The sequence below is a fragment of the Alligator sinensis genome, unplaced genomic scaffold, assembly GCF_000455745.1.
Source record: "Alligator sinensis unplaced genomic scaffold, ASM45574v1 scaffold2504_1, whole genome shotgun sequence".
Taxonomy (NCBI): domain Eukaryota; kingdom Metazoa; phylum Chordata; order Crocodylia; family Alligatoridae; genus Alligator; species Alligator sinensis.
In genome coordinates, this window is record NW_005843605.1 from 49,645 (window position 1) to 75,167 (window position 25,523).

Below are 25,523 nucleotides of genomic sequence, written 5' to 3' on the forward strand. Positions count from 1 at the left end.
AAATTAAAAAAGAAGTTGGACGAACACCTGTCTGGGGTCGTGTGATCCCAGCATGTGCTCCGGCCAGTGGCGGGGGGTCAGACTAGATGATCTGTTCAAGTCCCTTCTTTCCCCAAACTACTATGAAACTATGGAACCAGCATGGCTGGTGAATGCTGTGATGCTGGGGTGCACGGAGCGTCCCACAGGAGTATGGTGGGACCCTCCACATGCTCAGCGGTGAACCCGGAAGTGGACCGAGTAGACCAGAAGCATGCCCGGTCAACTTCTGGGTCCACTGGGGAGCACGCTGGGGGGTCCCCCTGCGCCCCCTCATCTCAGCGATCAGCCACGGGGGCACCCAGGAGGCACCAGTTGCCGAGCTGGAGGGGGCGGGGTGGCCCCCTGCCCATGTGCTCCCAAGCAGACCCGGAAGTGGACTGAGTAGACCAGAAGCATGCCCGGTCAACTTCTGGGTCCACTGGGGAGCACGCTGGGGGGTCCCCCTGCGCCCCCTCATCTCAGCGATCAGCCACGGGGGCACCCAGGAGGCACCAGTTGCCGAGCTGGAGGGGGCGGGGTGGCCCCCTGCCCATGTGCTCCCAAGCAGACCCGGAAGTGGACTGGAAGTGCTTTGGGTCCACTTTTGGGTCTGCTGCTGAGCACGCTGAGGAATCCCCCACGCTTCTGTGGTACACTCCATGTGTCCCAGCATCACAGCATTCTTGAGCCACCTGATACCTAGAGGTATGTAGAAAAAACATTTAAAGCTGTGTCTATGCCCAAATTGCCAAATCTTTCTGAATCTCTCCGAATCGATTCGGAGGGTTCCAATTCAATTTGGAGGGATTAAAGGGTCCTCTGATTTGATTTGGATTTGGAGATTCGGCCACTGAATCAGGCCGAATCAAGACAGGGACCACAGCTTCACACAGCCCTAATGGCTATAATGGTGATCATCACAGTATCCACAGTCCCAACCACTCCCCAGGGGGCACATGCATTTTATGGTGTAGGAACATTGTATTTGCTGCTATCTAATGCAGAAAATGACACCGAATGTCACCTTATAGTGACTTCAATACGATATCGTTCTCTCCTCCCCTGATGTCCCTGTCCTTCTGTTTGCCTGGCACTATCTATATCAGACATTTTGTTTTGCCCATGAGCTACTGAAGGGCTAGTGGAGGTTTCTTTTGGACTTCTTTGGTCTCACTTCACTGCTTTCCTACAGCTGAAGTGAGACTTTTGGGTCTCAACCCAAATCCAATAGTAAGACATTTTCATAGGAGTTGGAAAGCACTAAAAAAGAAAGCCCAGGATCTCTCTACAGATGTCAGACATCTCAGGAAAGCCATTCAATGTCCAATATGAGTTTTTCCTTCTGTGATGAAGGAACACGAAGAGAAAATGTGAGATGTTCTGAAATAATTTGGCAACACCGTGGAGGAAGACATGGTGAAGGTGATGGAGAATGTTAAAGGAAAACTCCCTCAAACTGTCATACTGGGAGCCCCTCCAGATCCTTACGTGACAGCAGAGCAAGGGAAGTCTCTCTTGAACATGCACTGAGCCCATAAATTCTTGCCCTTTTTAGTACAGCCAGCTAGAGAATATAAGAAAGCCTGTTACAATTTCCCAGCCTAGAGGGTGATCTCAGAGCTCTTAGCAAAGAAAGCTGAAGCAGGCAGCCAGTGTGCCACTGTGTCAAGTCAGAGCCTGCTCATGAATACTCCAAATAGCTTTGTGCCCAAGTTAGAGAGTCCCCCTGGGGTGCGAGAAAGGCAGCTGTAGTGACTCATCATCACAAAGGAGGATCTAGAGACCTCAGCATGGAAAGATGAACCCAGCAGCTGTCTTGTCACATTGCTGTTATCCAATATGTAAAGTGTTGCTCTGTATTCCCAAATGCTTATGATGTTCTTATAATTAGTGATAAACCATGTGTGTAGTATACAACAAAAGGTATACAAATATACTCTGTTTAAATTACGAGATACAAGAAAATTGACAGTTTCATATAAGGAGGGAAATGGGGGATAGCTCATGTAAGTTCCTTTCAGAGGCTCAGTTCATGATATTCTGAATAGGGTTAAAGGTACAAACAAATCCAAGTGGATACACCTTGGAAACCACTTAATGTTGCTTGATTTTGGGTAAAAGCAACTGCAGTTTGCATAATTTCTATCCAAGATTGCAAATCATTTAAGACTCACTCAAAAGCTAGCACTCAAACCTGAAATTCCTTCATTGCAACTGGACCTGAAGTTTCAGGTTTCATTAAGAATAATTTGACTGCTTCACTCAGATGCCACAAAGCATTAGATAGAGAGAGATGAAAAGCAAGATAATAGCTATTCTACTAGTCTTTAAACTGGTAAAGCTCACTATTCTACCATCTGCTCTCTTTGCCCAAAAGATAATGAAACTGTTCCAGCTACTTTGCTGCCTTTTTGTGCTGAAAAGCTAGATTTTGGCTTTGTGCATTCCAAGTATGTGGAAATAGGCAGGGAAAACATTTCTTACCCCTGACGCTGCTCCTCGGAATTCATTGAGCTTTTTCATGAGCTGCACACAATGCTCATAGTCATTTCCAACATCACCAATATTAATCATCACTTCCTGGAGAAAGGAAAAAGTAGTCAAGTGGATATTCAGCTAACAACTGGTCTTCGTTTAGCTTCAGAATGCAAGTAAATAGCCTTTCTCATTGCTTACCTTTTTGTTAGGAAAGGAAAATTGATTTAATTCATTCTGAAGTCACATGCCAGGCATGTAATATCCATTATGATGGAGTTTCTGTATATCTGGTACTCAACATCACTGTAAGTTGTATTTTCTCTGTCCCCTGAATAGCCTATCAAACTCTTTTCTGCTTGCCAACACATCTGAATTCTTGAATGCCTTGGTACAGTGTACAATGTACTTTTTCTTGCACATACTGGTATAAAGTGAAGTTCCCACCATCTAAAGACTGTACTTAATTAATGACATAAAATAGCAGACCTTTATTTTGAAACCCAGATACATTTCTCTATTTGCTTTTCTTCTCATAAAAACTAGGCTGGATTTCAGGGACAAAGTGAGGCATTTCTGTATTTGGTTAATGTTGGTTGTGGTTACAGTGGGGGCCAATTTGCAAGGTTCTCTGATAATAGCCTATAAGAGCATCTTAAATCATGACCTGCAGCATGCCTACAATCTTTGTGTACTCTTAAACTCCAGTTTAATAGTGCATCTTATTCCATAGTCAGAATAGCTCTCATATGTTGGGATTCCATTGAGCAGGGATTGTCAGTGATGGAAGATGTGAGTAGCTTTGTGCTATAGACAGATGTTTAGAGAATATAGCAAGTTCAACCAATTAACTTGCTTCCATGTATAAAATATTTGTATACTAATCTACAGTAACACTTGTGCACTTCAACATAACCAAGTGTAAAGTTATACATTTGGAACACAGAAGTCAAGTCATACTTCTACGATGGGGAAACAGTGCTTGGAATGGAACTTGGGTATCATGATGACAAAACAGCTGAATCTAAGGGTGGAAACAAACAACACCTTTTGGCACCTTTGGGCTGCCATACAAATGCTTATAGTGGCAAAGGCTAAGCCAACTGATGTCCATCACCACAAGTGCCAAAAGCATGCAGTGAATGTGGTTTCAATTTGTGCTGCTGTTTAAGAGTATAATTCTATGTGTTTTCTGGCAGAAGAGTGCAGGCAGCCTGGGTCTGTTTGCACTCTCCAGACACCCTGAACAGGTGCTCCAGGGGCTTGAGAAGCCCAATCCTGCACAACCCTGGAATTTCTGAGCAAGATTGTGCCCCTCGAACCCTGGGTGCACCTGCCTGGTTTTCCCTGCTTATGGAGAGTTGTCTCACTGGTCTCAGTGTATAGCCTACTGGGTTATGGTTTCACAGATGCACACCCCCAATTTCTTCAGACTACATCTGTGCTGCTGCCGCATCTCCCCCCAGCTTCCCCCTCACCTCAGATGCAGTACAGGTGCAGCTTCCAGCAGGTGGGGAGCTGCACTGGGGCCAGGAAGCTTCCAGTTGTGCCCATAATACAGCCAGGGGTGGAGGGGTGCAGGGAGTAGATGCAGGAGCATGGATGAAGTTTGCAGATGCCCAGCCCTAGTGCAGCTCCCTAAAGGCTGGATTCTTGCCTGCACTGCAGCCAGGTAGCAGGAGGCTGGGAGAAGTGGCAGTGGTGTGGGTACTATTCCTAGCTGCATGGCGCTGACAGGGGCACAGGGAAAATCCCCCCCACCCAACCCCCCAGGTCTGGAAATGTGTTGTTAGGCCTGCAGCTTAATTAAGGTTGCTGGCCCCTGACTTAGCCAAATTCCAATTTTGGCATTAAAACATATTGAAATGTCTCTGTAGTTGCTTAAACGTTCCCTACAGCACTAAGATTTTCCAGGATTAAAAATGCACTGAAAAATGATATCATCATCAAATGTTCATTGCTAAAGGGCAGTTCTTTACAGAGCATCTTTAATCTGCTCTCCCCGGTTAAAGAACAGAGTCAACTTACTTTGTCCCTGATCCAGGCCTCCACCTGGTCTACCTTCTGCAGAAACTCCAGGAAGTCCCGACTGTCCTCCAGCATCTTACCACGAGCAGCAAGAGCCCTCTTCAGCTTCTCCCAGTGTTCCTGAAGCATGCGGTTCTGACGACGAATCTCCCCTGATTTGGGATGCCCTTGTGAAACAAGGGCTTCCCCTTTCTTTATGTCAGAATGAGGGAATTAGAAAGTAATTTTACAACTGATGTAAGAGTTACATGATCTTTATGAGAGACACCCTTTCCCCAAACTCTAAATCTTACTTCAGTCCCCCTCCCTAAATTGTTAATGCTTATCCTATTTTTTACTTTCTACTGGAAGGAAAATCTGCACTATTCTGATACAATGAAGAAATCCAGGTTTGAGTTTTCCAGGGGCAAGATGAAATTTAGAGGATGGGAGCACAAGGGAAAATATTTCAGACAATCACAGCCTCCAGCTGAATGACTCACACTCCCTTCTCCTTTCCTAGATTAGGAGGATTCAGCCTAGTAAGGGAAACAAGTGGTTCTTCTCCACATAGAAGTAAGGGTAGAAACAGATGTAACCCAGCATTACATCTGTGCTGTAATAAAAATAGGTGCCCCTCCCTTCTGTCATGCCACATCAGAGGCAAATCAGTGATGCGGCAAAACGTAGTAATAAATTATGCTGGCTTATTGCAGTGGGCGTCTATTAGCTCTGTGGTGAATCTCCAAGGCAGGAGATCCTAGGGGCAGCTCTAGGTAATCAGAGAAACCCCAACTTTCCCTGTTTACTTAGGCAGGTCCCTGAAGATCCTGGAGACAGGTCTGGGTAAGCAGGGAAACCCCAATTTCGCCTGTTTAGTGAGACACACCACAGGGATGAATTTGGCTAAGCAGGGAAGCCCAGACTTTCCCCACCTACCGAATTGAGCCCCCAGAGATTTTGGGGATGCATTTGGATAAGTGGGGAAAGCCAGACAGGTGATCATAGGGTTTAGGGTATCTTATCCTGCCTAGGAACTCCTAGGATGCAGAGGATCAGGTCCCTGAAGCCCCTGGAGAACACATCACCCCTTTTCCTGCTGCATCAAAAGGTGGGACAAGCGGTGACATGTGTTTGACCCAATGGAGCAGGTTAGCTGTGTTGCAACACATCATAGCACAGTGGATCCACTTCATTTGGCAAGGCTTATTTCTAGCTTAAGGAAACAGGGAAGTGCTTTGTGAATTAACACCATTTTAGTCTCCCCTATTGAATATTACTTAGGTCTTGTCACCCAGTCTCTGGAGGGGGATGGAAAATCAGCACAAACCAAGGGCATGATTAACAGTTACTTTAAATTCTTTCCACCTGTCCTCCTGCAGACAGAACCTTAAATAATCTGTATAATGGCTCCAGAGTTTGGCATTACCTTGTTCACGGCTGTGATGATCTCCTCATTAGCTAAAATCTCTGCCTCAAACACTTGATGTTTCTGCAGCAGCTTCATTTTGTCTTGTAGGCTGCTGGGATCTTGGATGGAAGGGTCCTTCAGTTTCTTCATGCGCTCTCCGATCCAGACCTCTGCCTGAAGCAGAGAGGAGCAGCAGAATTAACATGAAACCCAAAAGCTATTATCTTTCCTTTCCTAATCTCAGAGCCCCCTCCAAGGACCTAAAACACTGTCCTGTGAAACTGCCTTGGCCTAGGGAAGGCAGTGTCAAGGGGAGTTATTAGCAAAAGTGAAGCAGAATGACAAGTCTCTGAAATGATTAGGAAAAATATGGACACTTGCTTGAATACAATTTTTCTTCTATTTCATGTTATAAATGGAATTAGATGCAATCATGCCACAGAAAGAGATTCTACCCCAGATAACTGATAAAGGATCTTTTTCTGTCATGAGGCAAGGATCTTTCAACAACATTAAATTCCTCAAGGAAGTAAAACCAGAAGCATCTCAGCCTAGGAAAAAGCCAACCTGGGACTTCATAAGTCCTCTCCTGAGGCTGTCTTGTATAGAATTATTTATTGCTGTAGCAGGGCACTGGGATGTAGCTGCTCCTTTAAAGCTAGGGACAGACCTTACACATAAACTGGTTTAAGTGATCAGAAACTGGTTTAAACCTGTAACAGAACAGATGTTCAGTGCACATAAACCAGTTTGAAAATGGCTGAAACCGGTTTGAGATAAACCCGCTTAAATGTAGTATCAGACTTAACTGATTTGGGTCAAACTGGTTTATGCAATGTCTGTCCCAGACCCCTCGCTGGTTTAAAGTAAACCAGACTCACCCAGCATCCCAGCTTGCTTTCTGGGCTGGGCAGGGCTCTGCTCCACAACAGAGTTAGCCCCTCCCCTCTGCTCCCCGGCTGGAGCTCCGGCAGAGACTGCAGGAATAGCAGGATCTGCTTGGCTTCCCTCACTGCTCAAGCAGGAATACCCCACCTCTTCCTCCCTCCCATCTCCCACAGCACAGACCCCAGCCCCATGGACTCTAGGCATGTGGTATGCTAGCTAATGCCGAGAGGTATCTGTGTGTGTGTGTCTCTCCAATTTCACTGGGACAGGCAGACAGAACAGTGACCACTTAGGGCTTTTTGGAGCTAATCAACAGGTCAGCTTGTAAACTGTTTAAGAAGAGTTTGAACTAATGGAGAGAGGCTATTGTTTTGCTGATGTGGGGATAAACACTTATCAGCCCCCTGCTGGCTTGCTTGCCTGCTAGTTTGCTGCAGACAATATAAAGAAGCAGGGAGGGAGATTGAAAAAACTCTGTATCATCAGCAGCTGAATGCACTGCACCCCCCAACCCCACCTCAGAGATCTAGCAGGAGGCTGGCAACACTCCTGACCCTTGAGCAGCCAGTGGGAAAAAGCCTGGGATGGTGCAGGCAGACCTTCTTAATCAAAGCATCCTAGCTGGGGCATGGCCATGCCCTCCCTCAGCTCAGCACTGTACCAGGGGAGGGAGGGCTGCTCTAGTGTCCCCCAGCTTCTAGCCTGAGTCACTGCAGGCATATGCCTGAATTTCCTCAGTCCAGAGAGAATGTCTGTCCAGTTACAAACCAGTTCAGCCTAGCCAGGTTAGACTAACCTGCAAAAATTAAATCAATTCAGGCTCAGGCTTTCTGAATGTCTGTCCCTAGCCTAAGGGAGCAAGCAGCCTGAGGGGCTCTGTTTTATGTTAAGCCAAGAGAAGGCTTGAGTGTCTGCCAAAGACCAGATGTTCATCATTAAGTTGTACTAGCAGTTTAGCCTGGAGACCTACAAGGGCAGGCAAGGTTTACTTAAAGGGCCAGCAGCTCAGCAGGGGCTGAGAGTGGGGCCCAGCTGGTGGTGCAAGGGCCTAGAGAATAGGGCTGTGTGAAAATTTGGTAGCCGATTTGATTTGGAGGAGATTTGGCCCGATTTAGGGGCCAAGTCTCTGAATTTGAATTGAATCGGGAGACCCATTAAAAGGTCCGAATAGAATTGGAAGCCACCGAATTGATTCGGAGATTCAGGCAGTTCCCACTCTCCATGGCAGGGAGCTGGGTCCTGGGCTACATGCTGGTAAGTAGGTGGGGCTGGAGGAGTGGGGAGGAGACCATGGGGGGACCCTACTTGGCCCCATCCCCCACCGACTCCCCTAGACCCCCCCCGAGTGCCGCCCCACCTGGCCCCAGCCCAAGGTAAAGGCTAGAGAGGGGCCCATGAGTCTGAGAGGGGCTTCAAGTCAGACCGGGGGCCCTGGGAACCAAAAGGGGCCAAATGTGTGAACTGAACATCATAGTGATAACACCTGCGAGGCTTGGGGCATGGTATAGGGAAGGAACAGAGTCATGCAATTTTCCCTTAAGGCTACAGGTGCCCTACAGGGGCATAGTCAGGCTGAAAGGGACCTAACAGTTCTGAGGGCTGGACTGAGATTAGTGGGGTCCAAGAGAGATCCGGTGGGGAATTGTTAGGATTAAGGCTCACTCAAAGGCCTAAGGGAAGTCTTCTTTAACCAACCTTTAAGAAGAAGAACAAGGCATGGTGGGCAAGCAGTCTAGCAAACTTTCACAGCAGCATACTCAGGGATCAGAGTCTGAGTTGGGCAGGAGCCACAAGGCCACCAGGGGATGTCATGGTTGCTCTGTGGCCACAAGCCTGTCTCAATTGCCAACACCTCAACTGTGAAGTGTGGCTGAAGAGGGTTCACTGGCACTAGAAGGGAGTCTGCTAGCTTGCACTTCATTAATGATGGCTAGCTGTTCTGTTTGTTAGAGCAAAGGGCTGGAAGATCTTGGGCTCTATTTCTGGTCTCAATTATTGACCTATTGTGTGGTCTTTAAATCACTTAAAACTTTATGCCTTTGTCTCCTCCTCTATAAAATATTTATTCTAAACAGGTTTTGCAAGGCTGAGTGGATTAATATTAAGCAATTAGAGATTTTCAAATTAGAGATTTTCAAATGTAAAGCCTTCTAGAAGTGGAAAGTATTAATGGCACTTTTCCTACTAACTCCTAAGAGAGTACTCTAGGTAATTTACCCCAGTACGTTTTAAATACTCATTATTTTTTTTCAGTTCAACCAGGTAAATGTGAAAAGTACTGTAAGATCTCCAATAAGCAGCCCCCCTTTGGTACCTTGTTAATTATTTTTTGAGCCCCATTCTCACATACAAGTGTTAGGACCTTTTTTCATTTGCTTGCAACTACACTGTCATCATTTTATGCTGCAGTAGGATGCACGTGTTCAAAAAGAGAGTAACTACACTTGTTTATGTCTGTAACCTGTGTCATTCTGGTCTACTATTCCTCCTTGCATATGTCACATTCTCAGTTGTAGGTCATTACCATTAAGATTGTGAGGGGAATTCCTTCTTGTCTTCTAGAAGTTTTCTGTGAAGTGCTTATCACACTTGCAAATGATGCAAGGTAAGCAAGCAAAAAATGAGAACAGGTTTTCAGGTAGAGCTTATTATAGTTATGTCTCTCAAATTCTCTTGCCTTTCTTGTGGGGGATTTAGACAAAAGCCAAGCAGAATAAAACAGGCAAAGGGATAAACTTCAGTTTGTCTCAAGTGAAAAACAAAAATGCTAATTTTAGCTTTTGGTTGTGAAGGAAATATTATCTTTCTGTCAGAGCACTGAGAACTGAAAACATAGCACACATTTTAGCTGATTCTGTAGACCTCAAAGCACTGAGTACACTTCAGTTTGGATTGTGCGAGGACAGCACACTGAGGTCAATTTCTGCCCCTAAGCGCAGGACCAACTGCCTTTGAAGAACGGCACTGATTTACACTGGACTCAGTCACTGGGTGATTCTTCTTTGAAGCTTTTTTCAGCTACTGAAATCTGTACACAGGAACAACGACAGTGCCTATTTACCTACCCCTTCCAGAAAATAGTTCCCTGCCCCCAGGAGCACATTCAGGGATTCCAAGAAGAAACTTGTGTCAAGGTTGCCCAGGAGGGCAAGCTGTCATCTGTTGCTTTCATTACTAATGCACTTGCTCTCTCTCCCTCCTCACAAGCTAGGGACTTCTCTCATTACACAGCCACACATTAACACTCAAAGGACACTTAGGCGTCTCTTCATTTCAGTAGGAGAGTCTTGTCTGAGCAGGCAAACCAGGTTGCCAGTGGATCAGATATGGTAACTCACTAGGGGTTCTCTCCCCCTTTCTAATATTAAGCACGTGGTATAATGACAGACTTTAACAGGACCACTGATAGGATCTTCTGGTATAAAAGGTGAAGCATTGTAAACCCTTAATTTAACAGCCAATTCTGTGTGTCTTTACCTATCATTCTCAGTGATTTTGACTGCTCTCAGGCTTCAATTGAAAGGATCTAGACAGTGAGAGGTCTTCCCCCGCTCTTGCTCCCTAAGATTCTGACTCAGGTGTCCTTGGGGATGCACAACAAAGCTGATCCATTTTCCCAGGCCCCCGTATGGAATGGGCTGACTTAGGATGGGGTGGAATTCTAGTTCCATTGAAGTTGACGGCAAAGCTCCAATTGATTTAAATGGGGCTAAGATTTTACCCACTACATGTAGATGGGAACAGCCTAATTTTTGGTGAGATTTTTTTAAAACAAATATAGAGAGAATTTGTTTAAAAGCATGCATATGTAAATACATATGTACTCAGAGCCCAGGGTGAGCAAACTTTTGGTAAATTAAACACATTATTTATAATGGAACTTAACAAGTTCCAGGCACTGTATTGCTACTATCTATTTGTCACCATGCCTCTATGAGATAGACAGACAATATTATTAATCTCCTGCATATATAGGGAATCAGGAAGAATGAAGAAAGGACGTGCACGTGGTGAGTTAGTGGCAGAGCCAGTATCAAAATGCAGGTCCTCCTGACTTTGACCTTTGTGCTCGTTCCTCCAAATTAAAATAATTGCATTCCTAATCCTCTTTTTCCTGAGTCTTTAAGGATGGTATGCAGACTTTGAGACATTGCAAGTCATCATGGAAGATTATCAACTCCTCACTACTACCGGATGCTCAAATAGCTATGGCAGCAAACAGATGCCCACTTCCATGTGGTGAAAATGAAGGGGTCAGCATCCTCAGAGTGCAGTACCCACTTCTGTGATTGTATCTCCCCTGCCAGGTAAGTATCATCTGCCCTAGAAGAATGTGCTCTGTCCTGTAATCCACATATCTGTGATCTCCAGAATTCCCTACTGCAATTTTCCTTCTGAAAATGAAACTGCATGCCATGAAAATGCATCAGCCCATCTTTTAAGAAGACCAAATCCTTCCAATGCTCTGCTCTCTGTGCTGTCCCCCAAATAAATTCAGAATTCAGTTCTCCATCCCAACTTGCAAAATTCTCCATTAAGTAAGCTTTAATTATTCAAAAAGTTGCCTCTCCCCCAAGACCATGACCCGCTATGTTCCACTGAACAAGAATTCTGTCCACCAGCAAGGATGGTTTGTGATTGCAAGGGACAGAACTTCTACAGGAGCTGGACTTAAGGGTAGAGAGCTCACTCCCTCACAAGGAATACAAGCGACAGTGGGTCTCACTGCACTCAAAGCAAAAGTGCCACACGCTTCTCCAAGTCAACCTTCCCCATGTACAAATGCTCCCAAAACCTCGTTGCCCCCTAGGAAAGGAGATAGAGACTACTGTGAGAGGGTATTTTTACTAATTACTTGGTGGTACTCAAGTTCTACAGTGGTAGGCAGCAATATAAAACCCTGATTAGACAGGTAGGTAGAGAGCAACTCTGGCATAAAACCTCCTTGTTGCAGCCCCCTGAATGAAACAGGTGGCAGGAGGAAACTGATTAGAAAACCAAAGGTTTCTTGTGACATAGGGCCCGGTCCTGTGCTGTGCTATGGGTTAGGGCAGTAGGGAGTGGGAGCCCCTTCCCCAGCACATATGCCAAGAAAGATGGCAACATAATGCTCAAAGGGAGCTGTGGGATGGGATGTACATTATTGGATGGACTGTATCCAGAGGCATAACTAGGAATTTTGGCACCCTGGGTGGGAGAGAGGAGATGCTGAGTACCAGAGAGCAAGGGATGAGGATGCCACTAGGGAGTCTTTCCTCAGCGCCCATGATGCCACCTCCATGCGAGCTCCTGACACGCAGGCCACTGCTGCTGCAGTTGGGGCTCCATGGGGGCTGCCATTCTGGTGCTCCCTCTAAATTAGCACTAGGGGCTGGTGCCCTGCTTGCTCATCTTTAGTTACAGTACTGACTATCCATCAACTGGGCACTGTCAATCCCTTAACCAAAGAGCATGTCTGTGGTACTTTGAGCCACTAGCCAGAGATGCATTGCTCCATTTAAAGTAGCAGCACTGCACAACTATTTGCTTCCTCAGCCTGATTCACTGAATCCTGCACCAATGAGAGGAATCGTGGAGCAGAGGACAACTCCGCATTCCAGTTGCCAGGGCCATGTCAGGATTTGACCCAAACACTTAACTGGCAAATTCAAGGACAGCATTTGCTTACATAAATAAGCACTTGCTATCACACATTTTGTAAAAAGAGAATGAGCTGTGGTTCCAGTGGAAAGAACCACTGCCAAGGAATAGGAATTTGATAAAATATTTAAATACTTATTTGATTAGTCTTAGGAGGAGGCACACACACTGACAGGTAAACAAACAGTTTTTTAAAAATAAGCTCTTTCCTTTTGCAGGTGTATGTGTCTGGGTGTGTGCATGTGTATTTGTACATGGGGGACATCTAATCTAAAGTGATGGGTTTTGCATTTTCGTTTGGAATGCAGTGAGCACAGTGGTGATATGCATGGCATTAAAACAATATTCTTTGTATTGCATACAGTGGATTTTTATGTTTGTTTGTTTTTATGGCTGGTTGTGGAAAACAGCTGCACAACTGGCATTTGACTCAGGTTACAATGATAGTTTGAAATGTGTCAGTTTAGACCTGGACTGATGTTTGGGGTGACTGAGCTCCTCCATTTTTCCTTTAAGCTGTGGGGGAATGAGGGAGGCTATACAACAGGTGCATATGCAAAATTTGTAACAGTATGTGCAACTGTCTCCTTAGGCACATGTGAGTGCTGTTTATGCCAGCACACCAGATGCTGACGCATTTTTCAGGCACACTTTTCAAGGACTGCCCTTTGAAAAAGTGACCTGGCATGCCTTCCCAACTCTAACATCGAGAGCAGGCCTGTAGTTCAGGGTTAAGAACCAGAGAAACCAACAGAATCTGATGGACTTTACAGACACAGGCCTAAAGCAGCTGTTCTTACTTATGCCATTGGCTTGAAGCCTATTAGTAACCAGCAGAGAATAGGTATAGCTTTTCTTGGCCTCACCATACTCCATCCCTGCCCACACCCACCCCACAATGAAATGCCCCTGCCTCTTTCTATGCCAGAGATAAGAGTGCAGCTGGCATAGGCATAAGAGGCAGTTATTCACCCTTTGCCAGCTTTACCTCAGTAAAGACCTACCCTGTAGGCAGCTGTAGTGAATAAAAGAATCAAGCCCTGGGACTCGCATCACACTTATGGCATAACAACCACCTTTGTAATACTATTTATACCTCTGTACCATTAGAAATACAGCAGCTTCCCCACCCACACAGAGATCTGATGCACCTAGTCTCTTCCAGTGGACAATACCTGAGATCTTTCAGAGTGAGGAGAGTCCCTAATCCAGTCACAAATCTCTGCCAGATTCTGACAGAATCTCTCTTACCTCTGCCAGATTCTGATAGAAGACCACAAGAAGAAGTGAAGTCTGCAGTTTTTCCTGCCTACTCTGGGACAGCTCTTTGATCCGATGCCTTCTGTCTAGTATGGAGCTCAGTTTGTGCTGAATCTGTATCCCTCCTAATCCACCTTCCTTCTGGAGTCTGCTGGCCTGGTCCTGAAGAGAAGTCACCTAAAAGGAAAACAAATCTGAAATCACAGTCTGTCCAATATGAAAGGAAGCAACAAGAAAGGCTTCTTTTTTTCTCCTATTCTTATCCCACCTGAAAAGAATCTCCTTGAATCCCTGTAGAGGCAGGAAAGCAAGGAGAAACTGAGGATCATAGAGAAGTAGGGCGGGAAGGGAACTCAAGAGGTCACCAAGTCCAACCTCCTGCCTGAGGCATGATTATCCCTATCGAAACCATCCTATACAAATCCATTGTCTAATTTATTAGCAAAACTATACAGTCAACCTTGACACGACCACAGGTAAAGCAGGGGGACCATTGCAGTTAAGGTTCTGCTGTTGCAAAGGTTGTTAAAATATGCAGAAGGCCATGTCCCACGCTACAGAGGAAGGCAAACCCACCCCCCAGTCTGCACCAATCTGACCATGGGGTAAAATTCCTTCCTGATGCCAAATATGACAATTGGTCTGACCCTAAGTTGGGAGGCAGAGAGGGACGGGGGGCAAGATCCTCTAGCCAGAAACATCAGGGTTTACGTCCCAGCAGGAACACTGGCACATACTGGTCAAAATCCCCAGCCTTGACTGTAGTCAACCCCAAATGCTGCTGAGGAAGGTTTAAAAAAAAATCTTGACGTAGCGGGAGGAGGGGGGGAAAATCCCTTCTGGCCCCATGTGGCAATCAGCCAAGTCCAAAATCATGGGAAATACCCAGAGTAGAACATAGGCATATCTACTCCTAGATCATCCCTGGCCAACGCCTGTCCAATCTCACAGAAGCATAGAAAATTAGGGTTGTAAAGGTCCCCAGGAGCTCATCTAGTTCAAGCCCCTGCTCAAAGCAGGACCATCCCCAACTATGGCTTTGTCTACCTGAGTCTTAAAAACCTTCAAGGATGGAGATTCCACAACCTCTCTGGGTAGACTGTTGCACTGCTTTGCTACTCTCCTAGTGAGAGAGTTTTTTCCTAGTATCTAATCTAAACTTCTATTGAAGATGGAGAGTCCAAAACGTCCCTAACACAGTCTATTCCACTATCTCACTGTTTTAACATTGATTATGTTTTTTCTGATAGCCAATCTAAATCTACTTTGCTGCAACTTGAAGCCATTAGTCTATGTGAAAGAGCTACCTAGTAACTATGAGTTAAAGTAGACACTCAGTTAACTGTTTGCAGTATAGGACCTCTTACCCACAGCTGAGCAGCTCTGCTTCTATTGTACAGAGGGCAGGGGAATGCAAATACACCAGCCACTTCATTACTAATTTCACACATAAACACAGTATATATATTTAAATAATCTGTTCCCTCTGCTCTTTTATGTTAACTACTTTATTTACTTGCTGTACATGTCCATTGTATTTTTGCAGAAAAAATAGGAATTTCAGGTATTTCCAGCAAACAATAAAACAGCTTCTTTCTAAGATTTTATCTGGTAAGTCCCAGCATTCCCGTCATGGGGTAATTTTCCTACATATTACCAGTCAGCACAGCCAGGGCACTGTTTGAAGCTTCTCTGGGTTACAGACTTCCTATTTCACTAGACTTTCATTAAGGCTCCCTTGTGCTGTTTGTTTGGCTCAAGCATACCAGCCTAAATCAACAGTTCTGTGCTTCACTTGCAAAAAATACCCCCTCCCTTGTACTTGATAAAGTACTCTTTTTTACCTTCTCATCCTGTGAGGCCAGGAGCTTCTCAAAAGCCTCATGTTTCCTGATCAGTCGCTCCACCTCATCTACCGAGTCTCCCAGGTCACTGGTTTTCAAATAAATCTACAATCAAAAGTTGAATAGTTGTCTAAACAGCGTTGTTAGATGTGAGTATTGAATTAATCCAAATTGCATCTTAGTGCTTTTTCAAGTGAGACACTAATAGGATGACTGAGAATTTGCGCCAGCAAGGAACAGGCCCAAAACAATGAATTGGGGAATGTTAAGCAATACAAGAGAAAACTTACCAGGATGATATATGGTAGCATTGTCTGCATCTGGGCATTGACAGAAGGGCATTTCAATTCATTTTTGGAAGATAATTTGAGATTAATATTTTGCACACAGTACACTGTCCAGAGTAGTATTGAACCCAATCCAAATGTATCAGCAGTCCATACTAATCCATTCATAAGTATGAATCACCTATCACCTGTCCTGCTTGGTCTATTAACTGCTGTTCAGTAGAGTACTAGAAGCACTAAGCATGATGATAATGCATTCTTAGAGCTAAGCGAAGAGTGTGAAAATGCAAGTGTTGAAGATGTTTGCTAGTGCTATCAATCTCTGATTCAGACACACTTTAGACTGGAATAGGGGGGCAGCTTTTAAGCAACTGATCTCCGCTTAATTCACTTCTGATGTTATTTGCTTGCCAAGTACCTCACGTGCAGCTCTTTGGCACCACATGCATGTCCAATAAGATATGGAGGTATTTAAGGGAATCAACTGCCTGGGTAGATATCTCCAAATACACTGAAACTGTGCAAGTTTTCCAATTACATAATAAACACCTTTACTGCCTTACCGTCAACCAAAAATAAACTGATAAAGGAAGCTTCTTGTAATGTGTTGCATTTCTTTAGAATGAGCTGTCATTTAGTTCATTCTCCTTTTCAGTGAGACTGAGAAAAGCAGCACAACCCCCACAATGGATGAGACAGCTATGACAAGGCGTGACAGAGGATTAATGGCTGGCCTGGTTTACAATGGGGCAACCACAACATGGCTGGGCAGACTTCTGGAGCTAATGCCGCAACAAGGGGTTTAACTTAAAAGGTTTTATACAGCACTGCATAATCCATCACATAATATAATGGAAACATAAGTGTTTGGCTGAGGAAGAGAAATTCCACATAGTAACTCTATCTGGATAAAATATGATGGAAGAAAAATTTGAGACCCTGGGCATAATTTAAAGGAATTAAGAGGTGGGGAGAAACAGACTGGAATTACAGAAGCAACAGGAAGGTCAACACCCGTGGAAGTAGTCTGATCTGGAACACAGGCAAATTGGTCTGGCGTAGCATCTACGTGCATAGGGAAAACAACATTGTCCACAAACAGTTCACACAATTTGCAAAATATTCTAATTATGATCTGTGTCATAGCATTATATATACCAGGGCAAGGACATTCTTCCTGAGTTACACTGGAAAAGTAATTATAAAACTATCTACTTGGCAAGAACCATCCAACAACCTTCTCATCCTTTACTGCAACTCCCAGAGGAGAGGTTTACCTGGAATATTTTATGTACATGGTATAATCCAGACCTTTTGTTGATGATGAAATCTTTGGACAGAGAGAGATCCATTCCTGGACTTGCGTTCCAATTCATTTTTGGAAGATAATTTGAGATGAATATTTTGCACACACAGTACACTGTCCAGAGCAGTATTGAACCCAATCCAGATGTATCAGCAGTCCATACTAATCCATTCATAAGTATGAAAGGTTAATTCCCATTCCCCACTCAACTTTAGCTGCAGGGGCCTCCTGACAGTATGCCTAGGCTCTTAATGGGTTCACCACAGATAGCATCTGGACAAACAAGGTACTGCCTTATCATTAAGGACTATTTCATTTTAAATCAAAGCCCTGTTTTGAATTCCATGTTGTTCTGGCTCCTTCTTGTCTATCTTACATTTTAGGCATATATTCAGAGAAAAAAAATCTATTTGTTTGTCTTCTAATGATCTTTTTTGATTGGGCTTTTTGGAGCACACACATGCTACTGATCTGTCTCCGGAACCAAGTGACATGTCATTTTCAACACTAGAGATAGGAACTACGTGGGACGAGGCAGTGCCAAGCAGAGATACTTAAGGTAGCTTTAAAAAAGCAAGTTCTGGAACCAGAAGCAGCGTAGCTGGAAGAAGTATAGCAGCAGAGCTAATTAGGTCAGGCAGAGTGCTGTGTTATTGTGGCTATACAGCTCCTAATAGCTGAAGTACTTCTGAACAAGGTACCTTTGCACAGAACTGCATTGTACCATGTAGATATAATGATAAGCACCTGATCCCAGCTCCAGTCTTAGTGATTTCAACAAGACTTGGATCAGGCTCTCAAAGTTGTGCAGCTAACTGTTAGTGCAGAGTAAAAGAGAATTGACTTATAAGCTTCTGGTATTATAGTGGTGGTACTAACAGTACAAGTACAGTTGAAAGAAAGCATGTTCAAGCTTGAGGAGTTTGTGTGTGGTGAAAAACTTTCCCTTCTGAATTTAAATTGCAATCTTAATATAAAGATTTTTTTTTAAATCAGGAGAATTGAAGCATTTTACCATTAGGCATTTGTTACACCAATCTGAAAGCAGAATGGAAACTGGCTCTTAGACTGACATTGGCCCTTTGCCAATTACATCATTTTCTTTGGCAATAGAAGGCTGCCTGTGAGAGGTCCCCAGACCTCCCCTCCTCCTCTCCCTTTAATGAGAAATATTAATTTCAAATGCACTGCACTGCATAGTTCTGACCAGGTAACCCACAGGGTTACCCAGGGCCTCACATTGCATATAATGGGTGTAGACTTTCAGGTTTGTTTCTGTTCTGTGCTGAATCACCTCCATCAGGAATTTAATTCTCAGCTAAAAAAGTACTGCAGACTACATTTCCTATAAAACAACCTCGTTTTAAAATGAAAATTTACAAAGACTTTAAAGGCACACAGTGGACTTAGCTCTTTTTGGGATATAACTTGGTTGTTTAAGTGTTTCTTTTCATTAAGAAGGCAAAGCACTAAAAAACACTGAGGTTTTCAAGTCTACTGCAAATGGAGTTTCACTGCTGCTCAGTTCACGGAAAATGAATTCAACAATATTGTCATTCTAAAAGGCATCCAATAACATTGAGCAGAACAATACTAAATATGAAGCTATTTAGGTCCATCATATCAATAAAAATGACTGTTTAGATTATGAAAGCACAACACGTGCCAAAAAAGATGAGAGTTTTTGAGAAAACCTGGAGTAAACATTTTAATGATTAGGATAAGGATGTTCTCAGGACACTACAACCTTGGGTTCATGCACACTTACTAGAAATTGTTTCAGCTCAAAGAGAAGTTTGTCAAATTAATAATTTTTCCCCCTCGGAACAGGAACTACTGTAATTCATCACTTGATTAAACTCTTGAAGCACTCCCTAGCTCAGCTTCATCTCTTCAAACTGTGACCAGCTCTAAAGTATTCTACTTACCACATTTGGCCAATGCTGCGACTGTTCTACACAAGACACCTAGTGAAGTCTGTGAGTATTCTAAGTGCAAGTTAACAGCAAGAAGAGGCTAATTGCTACCACATTTAAGCCTCTGCAACATCATAGCAAAGACCAAATTCTCTATGAATGTAGGTGGAAGCAAATGCTGATATTAACTTGTCATTAAAAAAGTACATTAAAAATGCATATTTTAAAAGAGAAAAACAAGACTGAATCTGTTTTAGCAGAAGTAAATAAATGCATTTAATTCAGTCACAGTTTATTGTTCAGTTATTTTTACTATGCATGACATTCAGTTAAAAGGTACAATTATATCACTATGCCTTATTTTAAGCAGAAGACACACTAGGTTGCTCATAAAAATATATACATATTTTAAAGCTAGTTTGCCTTTGGCCTCATGCCTCACAAGGTACTTTAGATGTGCTTATATTTAAAGATAATTCTTCCATCCTCCAACTGTATGCTTTTTATTTTTTACATATAAGAATATAACTATAAGACATGGAGTTCCACTGACATACACATAGGAAATTTAGGGATCTCTATCAATATTTGATTTCTAGCCCTAGTATATATCAGAAGAACCCAGCCCAAAGGTTATAGGTTAAAAAACAGAATCCTAATACTTTTTACAATATAATCATTAATAAAATATTCACTTATGAAATATTTTGCATGAAGACTTAGACTAAATCCCCTAGAGCTCTTCCAGGTTTCATTAATAAGACATTGACAGGATTTCCAAATTTCACAGGATACAGAGACTGAATTCCTTGCATCCCCCACAAAAGAGTGGTCTCTAGCTCTCATTTTCAGGGTTCAGGGTGGGGAAGGAATTTCTGAGTACTTGAATGTATTAATTTTGGAAAACAAGGATTAACAATTAAAAAACTAAAGAAATTAACCATTTAGAAATGCAAGAAATTTTTACAAATTAGTAAGAAAAAAAACCTGAGGCTATTTACGGATTGCTGTAGTGACTAACTAGAAGAAGAAATGATTCTTGGCTCTACAGGCTTGGTTCTGCAAGACTCTGAGCACTATGGCTGGGATTTTGCAAGGCACTTAATTTCATGTTTAACTTTAAGCATGTGCTATTACTGGGACTACAGAAATGCTTAGAGTTAAGCATGTGTTTATATGCTATGTTGGATTAGATCAGAGTGTTTAGCACCTTGTAGGATCTCTCTTTAACTGCAGCCATAGCAACAACAAAACAGAAATAACATATACAAGTCCACCCCACTAGTTAAGTCATCTGTAGGGAATAGGAGCATACCCAGAAGAAGAAAACGAGGATGAATCCACATGGCTCAGTTATTTCTGCCCCAAAGTTCTGTTTACAAATGTTCCTAGAATGGAATGGAAATCTTCACCACTCTCCTCCCAGCTCCAAAGGAGGCAATGTTGACAGCAATAGATGGACACCATGCACTTTCCCCAGCTCTGTGTGATGCACTTGCAGTGCAAGCCGGTGTGTTTGTTAAGAGAGTGTCAGGATCTACACCTGGTACGCTACAAGCATCTGGGGAAGGCCTCAAGCCACATGTTGCCCAGTGTTTCTGAGTAGAGAGCAATTTTGGACAGCAAACTGGATTCACAGATAGAGAGAAGCCATCCCCTGGCCCCACAGTGTGAAGGGATGGGCCAGCTGCATCTGGATCATGTGTCCTGATAAATACAGTGGATGTCTGACTCTTTCTGAATTCCCTTACCACCTGGATAGGTACAGTAGTCCAAGGGGTGGCAAGTATCAGGGTTATTTTGGAAACTTTATGGTGAGCCGGTGTTAGCCCATCACAGGGAGCCTCCCCAAACTTTGTTCCAGATGCTGGATGGTTCTGGAAGATGACCAAATCTGGATCAAAATCAGTCTGAGTGACTTCACTTCTAGTGGGAGAACCTTTTCCTTCAGTCAGCACAGCTGGTGACAACCATATCTCTCTGGAGGCTGTTTGCTGAGGAACACCAGAGCACTTAGCAGAGGAAGTCACGTGGAATCTTGTAATTTGAAGAGCTGGAGGCCCAACCGAAGGAAAGCCTTGTTTAGGTACCTGGGATCCCGTTGGCAGACCAGCTGATTTAGCAGACACCTTCTCCAGCTGTGGCATCAGGATGCTAGAATAAGCATGACTGCTTACTGGAGTATCAGCCCTAAAAGGCTTTATTGTCAAGCTGCAAGTTGAAATGTACAGATTCATTGAAGCATGGAGGTCTGGGAGTTGAACGTTGCACTGACTATAACCATGTTGGGGTGAGACTGAGTGACCAGGTGTCAGAGATGCCGGCAGACCTTTGCTGTGGAGTGGTGAACCAGCTGGAATGGCAGAAAGAGCTACATCCAGACGTGACGTCCAGCTTAGTGGAGTTTTTAAGGAAGAGACATCAGAAGGCAAAGAAATTGCAAGCTGCATGGGACCAATTTTATCAGTAGAAGATTGACAGGTACTTTGATCTCTTACTGAATATTGCTTACAAGATGCAGGTGTAGACCAAAGGCCAAAACTCCTGTGTCCATTGCCCTGAGGATCTTTGTGAAGCGTGGAACTCTTAGATGTCATGTCAGATGGATTAACATACTGGGGATCTTTCCTGAAACCTCTCTTCCTATTTGTATGAGCCAGGATGACGTCTAACCTTGAACAGTAAACCCCAGAAGATATGCTGCTTGGTGGTGAGGTGGCATTTCTTGGCACATTTTTTGCTGCTGATTGACTACCTGGAAGATACCATGCTGATGATGGCCATTTTTGGAAAGGCTTGTCCCGTATAGCTGATTCAAAAGTTGGCGGTGGGGTCACTCCACTGGAAGACAGCATCACCTCCACAGTGGAAACATAGATTGGTGCAGATGAATGCTTGCAGTAATGGTCCCTGCATGACATTCTGCAGCCTAGTCTTACCCTGTGTAAAACTAAAGCCGCAGAAACTTGTCTTTCCCCTTCTTTTTAAAACAAACTCCTAATCCTTTTTCCTTTGGCACTGGAAATTTCCATTCTTCCTCTGATGTGACGGAGCAAGAGGTTAATAAGCATTCTTCTGAAAAAAAATGATAAACTAAAAAAATCCACATTCAAAATAAAGAGCACTATTCCTTCAACACCTCCAGTACCACCAGCACCTTTCCCGTCTGCAAAGTGATATGAGAGTGTGATGGGCTGAAAGATAAATTACTGACTGCGAGTCTCTGCTCTCTGAGTGTTCTGATAGTAAGACTGCAGACGGAGGAGGAGGGAGCCAAGAGTGCTAGCCAGAGACAGACCGTGAACTTGCTGTTATTCTGCTTGTGAAAAAGCCCGAAGCAGTTAACCTGAGCAAAGCATCTGTTGCCTTCAGAAGCTTAGACGAAAGCAGAGCATACAGAGCTCCTCTTCTGTTGAAAAATAGAGCAAGTTTTCCTTTCTTTTCTTCTTCAGTTGCTGCCTGTCTGCACTCAAAGTTGCAAGACCTCTGTTCACAAGTCTTAAGAGAATTTCCTACAATGATTCCAAGCAATGGCACAACAGAATTCAGTAATAAAAAAGAGAGATGTTTGTCTAATTTCCTCCACATGTGCTCTATTTTCTTTAGCATAGAACAATCCTAGACTATACCCTGCCGAAATCCTGTGAACATTTAAGTAACTTGGATGTAACATAAGATGCTGGCATGAAGTCAAACCTGTCACACTGACACGGAGGACGAATGAGAGTGCAATTCTTGTTTAAAGCTCAGTGCCCGTTACTTTCTTCCTTCCCCTACTCCTTGCAGCTGGGAGAAACTTTGTGGAACATGTACGCAGCATGTTCTGTGTAAGCAAACTGTGAACAACAAGGGTCTGAATGAAACTACTATGATACAGAGACACATGACCATCCTGCAGACACGTGTTGCTGCGAAACAGATGCTGCTAAGTAATGGCCCAGACAAACCTGGTCAGAAAAAGGGGAGAAAGGGCTGAAATCTGTCTGACTGATGGGAACTCTTCTAAAACACGTTTGCTTCTGTGTGTTCCAAGACCATCAAATGATAATGTTCCCCCTTGTGAAAGTGATTTGGGAGTCCACAACCGTAGCCTTGGCAACACTATTCTGGCTAAAATCTTGCTCAGAAATACCGGTTTAAATCAGTGCTTTCTTTTATTCCTCCCTGACTTGCTGAGGAGGATGCGTCTCACTACACGGTTCCATTTTAGCACTGAAGGGCTCTGTTTGAATGGAGCAAATTCTTTGTCTATTTTTCTTATAATGCTAAAAAAATGAATTCTGATCTGCTGTCCATGCCCTTCATGAATCAAATTGCAGGCATGCTGTCAGTAGATAGAGGGCACCAGCTGCAGAGGACATCAGCACACCCCTCTATATTTTTCCTTTGTTTAAATGGATGTCCAGAAGCAGAATATGTGGCAAGATTTGGGTGAGGAATTCCCACAGAGAGAGATAAGAGAACAGAAGTGACATGGAGATTTGTCAGACAAGAACTCTGCATACAGGGGCATCATAGCTTCAAAGCTATCATTTAGAACCCAGTCTTGTGCAAATACAGCGCCACCCTTAAATGGGCATATAGCATTTGCATGGCTAAAACTGGAAGATGCAACTCTAAGCTGCAGAAAAATAGTGGTAGGAGGCCCAATGACCTAGTGGTTAGGACACTTGCCCAAGGAGACTAAGGGCACTTTTACACGTGTTTCAGGGGTGTGGGGTGAGGGGTACGGGGGTGCGTGCAGTGCTTTAATTAGAGTGGTTCTGAGAGCTCCTCTGATTAAAGTGCTGCAGTGTCTTGTGTACCAGCATCCCTGCACTTCAAAGTGGTGGTGGGGGCGCTTGAACTAAAGCTCGTTTGATGAACTCCAAGTTCCCCTGCTGCCATTTTGAAGTGTGGGGATACTGATACATGGGATGCTGGAGGATGCTGGAGTGCAGTAATTACCATGCTCCCCCAGACTCAATTAGTCAAGTAATTACTATACAGCGCAACATAGCAGGGCTCCGTGCTTGTGCACAGGCACCCTCAGATTCTAGGCCCCTTCTCACTCAGCAGTAGTTTGAACCTACAGTTTCTACTTAACCAGAAAATGCCCTAACCACCAGCTGCTGGGCTAAGAGTACCCTCTACCTCTCCTGTTAGAGAAGGCCCAGAGAGAGAGAGATGCAAGACAGAAGGAGAGCAAATTAGAGGAAATGTGGCTCAGGAAGATGGGCACTACTCTTGAAATGAAGTAAACCCTAGTTCTAGACCAGGGCCTTGTCCCAATGGGACACAAGGTACCCCACTGCTGTCTATCCATTTTATACAGTGACTATTGAATACAATAGGCAGAAACCCCACTTGGAGCAAGAACAGGCAACAAATTCCCAAACCTGTTTTAATAAATTAAGAACAGGACTTGACGTTCCAATTTAAAATGGAATTTGTAAAGTATAAGTGAGATGTGTTAACAATTTGAAGCTTTGATTTGTGAGCCACACTGAGGTCAGTTGGACCAATTTCAGCTTCTTTGTGATATGTTTGTTCAATACCAGCTGGAGAGAGTTGTTGTGGATTAACTATGAGGTGGCAAAGTCACAGATCATGGCAACAAAGTTCTCACATTAAAGACAAGTGAGCAATTCCAGGTCTTTCAAAGGCAGAAGAAATGTATTTCTCAATCTGAACTCATCCCGAGGCTTCATATCACCTCAAAGATGTCTTCATGTACCATAGCCTATTATAGCAAGCTTGACCTGATAACACTTATGTGTTTCCTGGGTTAAATTTGAGTCTTCCTCCATCTACTATTTTTTCCCAGAAATTGTGATATCCCAATGATGGCAGAAGCTGCATCAGTGAAGGAGACATATGGTTGGTGGTGATCCACATATACATGACATACACATTCGTGGTATTTCATAATCTCTCTGACTAATTTTATGCAGATGTTCTGCCTTTGATTTCAATAGGAGACCTCTAAAAAAACCACTTGTTCTGGCTGGGAGTGAACTGATTTTTCTATTTTATGAAAATAATTAAGTCAACAGATCCCTGCAAGTCTGTGCAAGACTGAGTCCTCAGCAACAAAATAGTAGGGCTGTGAGAAGCTTCAATCCCTGATTTGATTTAGCGGAGATTTGGCCTGGTTCGGTGGCTGAATCTCTGAATCCGAATCAAATCAGAGGACCCTTTAATCTTTCCAAATCAAACAGGAACCCTCCAAATCGATTCGGAGAGATTCAGAGACTTCAGAGATAGCTTTAAATGTTTTTTCTACATACCTCTAGATAGCAGGGGCTCATGAGTGCTGTGATGCTGGGGTGCATGGAGTGTCCCACAGAAGCACTGGGGGCTCCCCAGCACACTCGGCAGTAGACCTGGAAGTGGACCAGAACCACTTCCGGTCCACTTTTGGGTCTGCTGGGGAGCACACAGGGGGCCTCCCCCTGGCTTGGCAACTGGCGTCTCCTGGGTTGGGGG

At 43.9% G+C, this 25,523-nt stretch overlaps 1 protein-coding gene across 1 annotated transcript in view; it reads right to left on the reverse strand.

Moving 5' to 3' along the window:
* LOC102383921 (spectrin beta chain, non-erythrocytic 5-like) overlaps nucleotides 1–25,523 on the reverse strand; it is a gene marked incomplete at its 3' end in the record, with an annotated part of 80,581 nt that overhangs the window by 48,514 nt on the left and 6,544 nt on the right. Inside the window, exons 3-7 of the mRNA XM_025195578.1 lie at nucleotides 15,547–15,651; nucleotides 13,694–13,879; nucleotides 5,933–6,088; nucleotides 4,525–4,716; nucleotides 2,506–2,601 (exon numbers count right to left, since the gene is read on the reverse strand). Coding sequence (XP_025051363.1) covers nucleotides 2,506–2,601; nucleotides 4,525–4,716; nucleotides 5,933–6,088; nucleotides 13,694–13,879; nucleotides 15,547–15,651 — 735 coding nt within the window. The remainder of the gene's footprint in view (nucleotides 1–2,505; nucleotides 2,602–4,524; nucleotides 4,717–5,932; nucleotides 6,089–13,693; nucleotides 13,880–15,546; nucleotides 15,652–25,523) is intronic.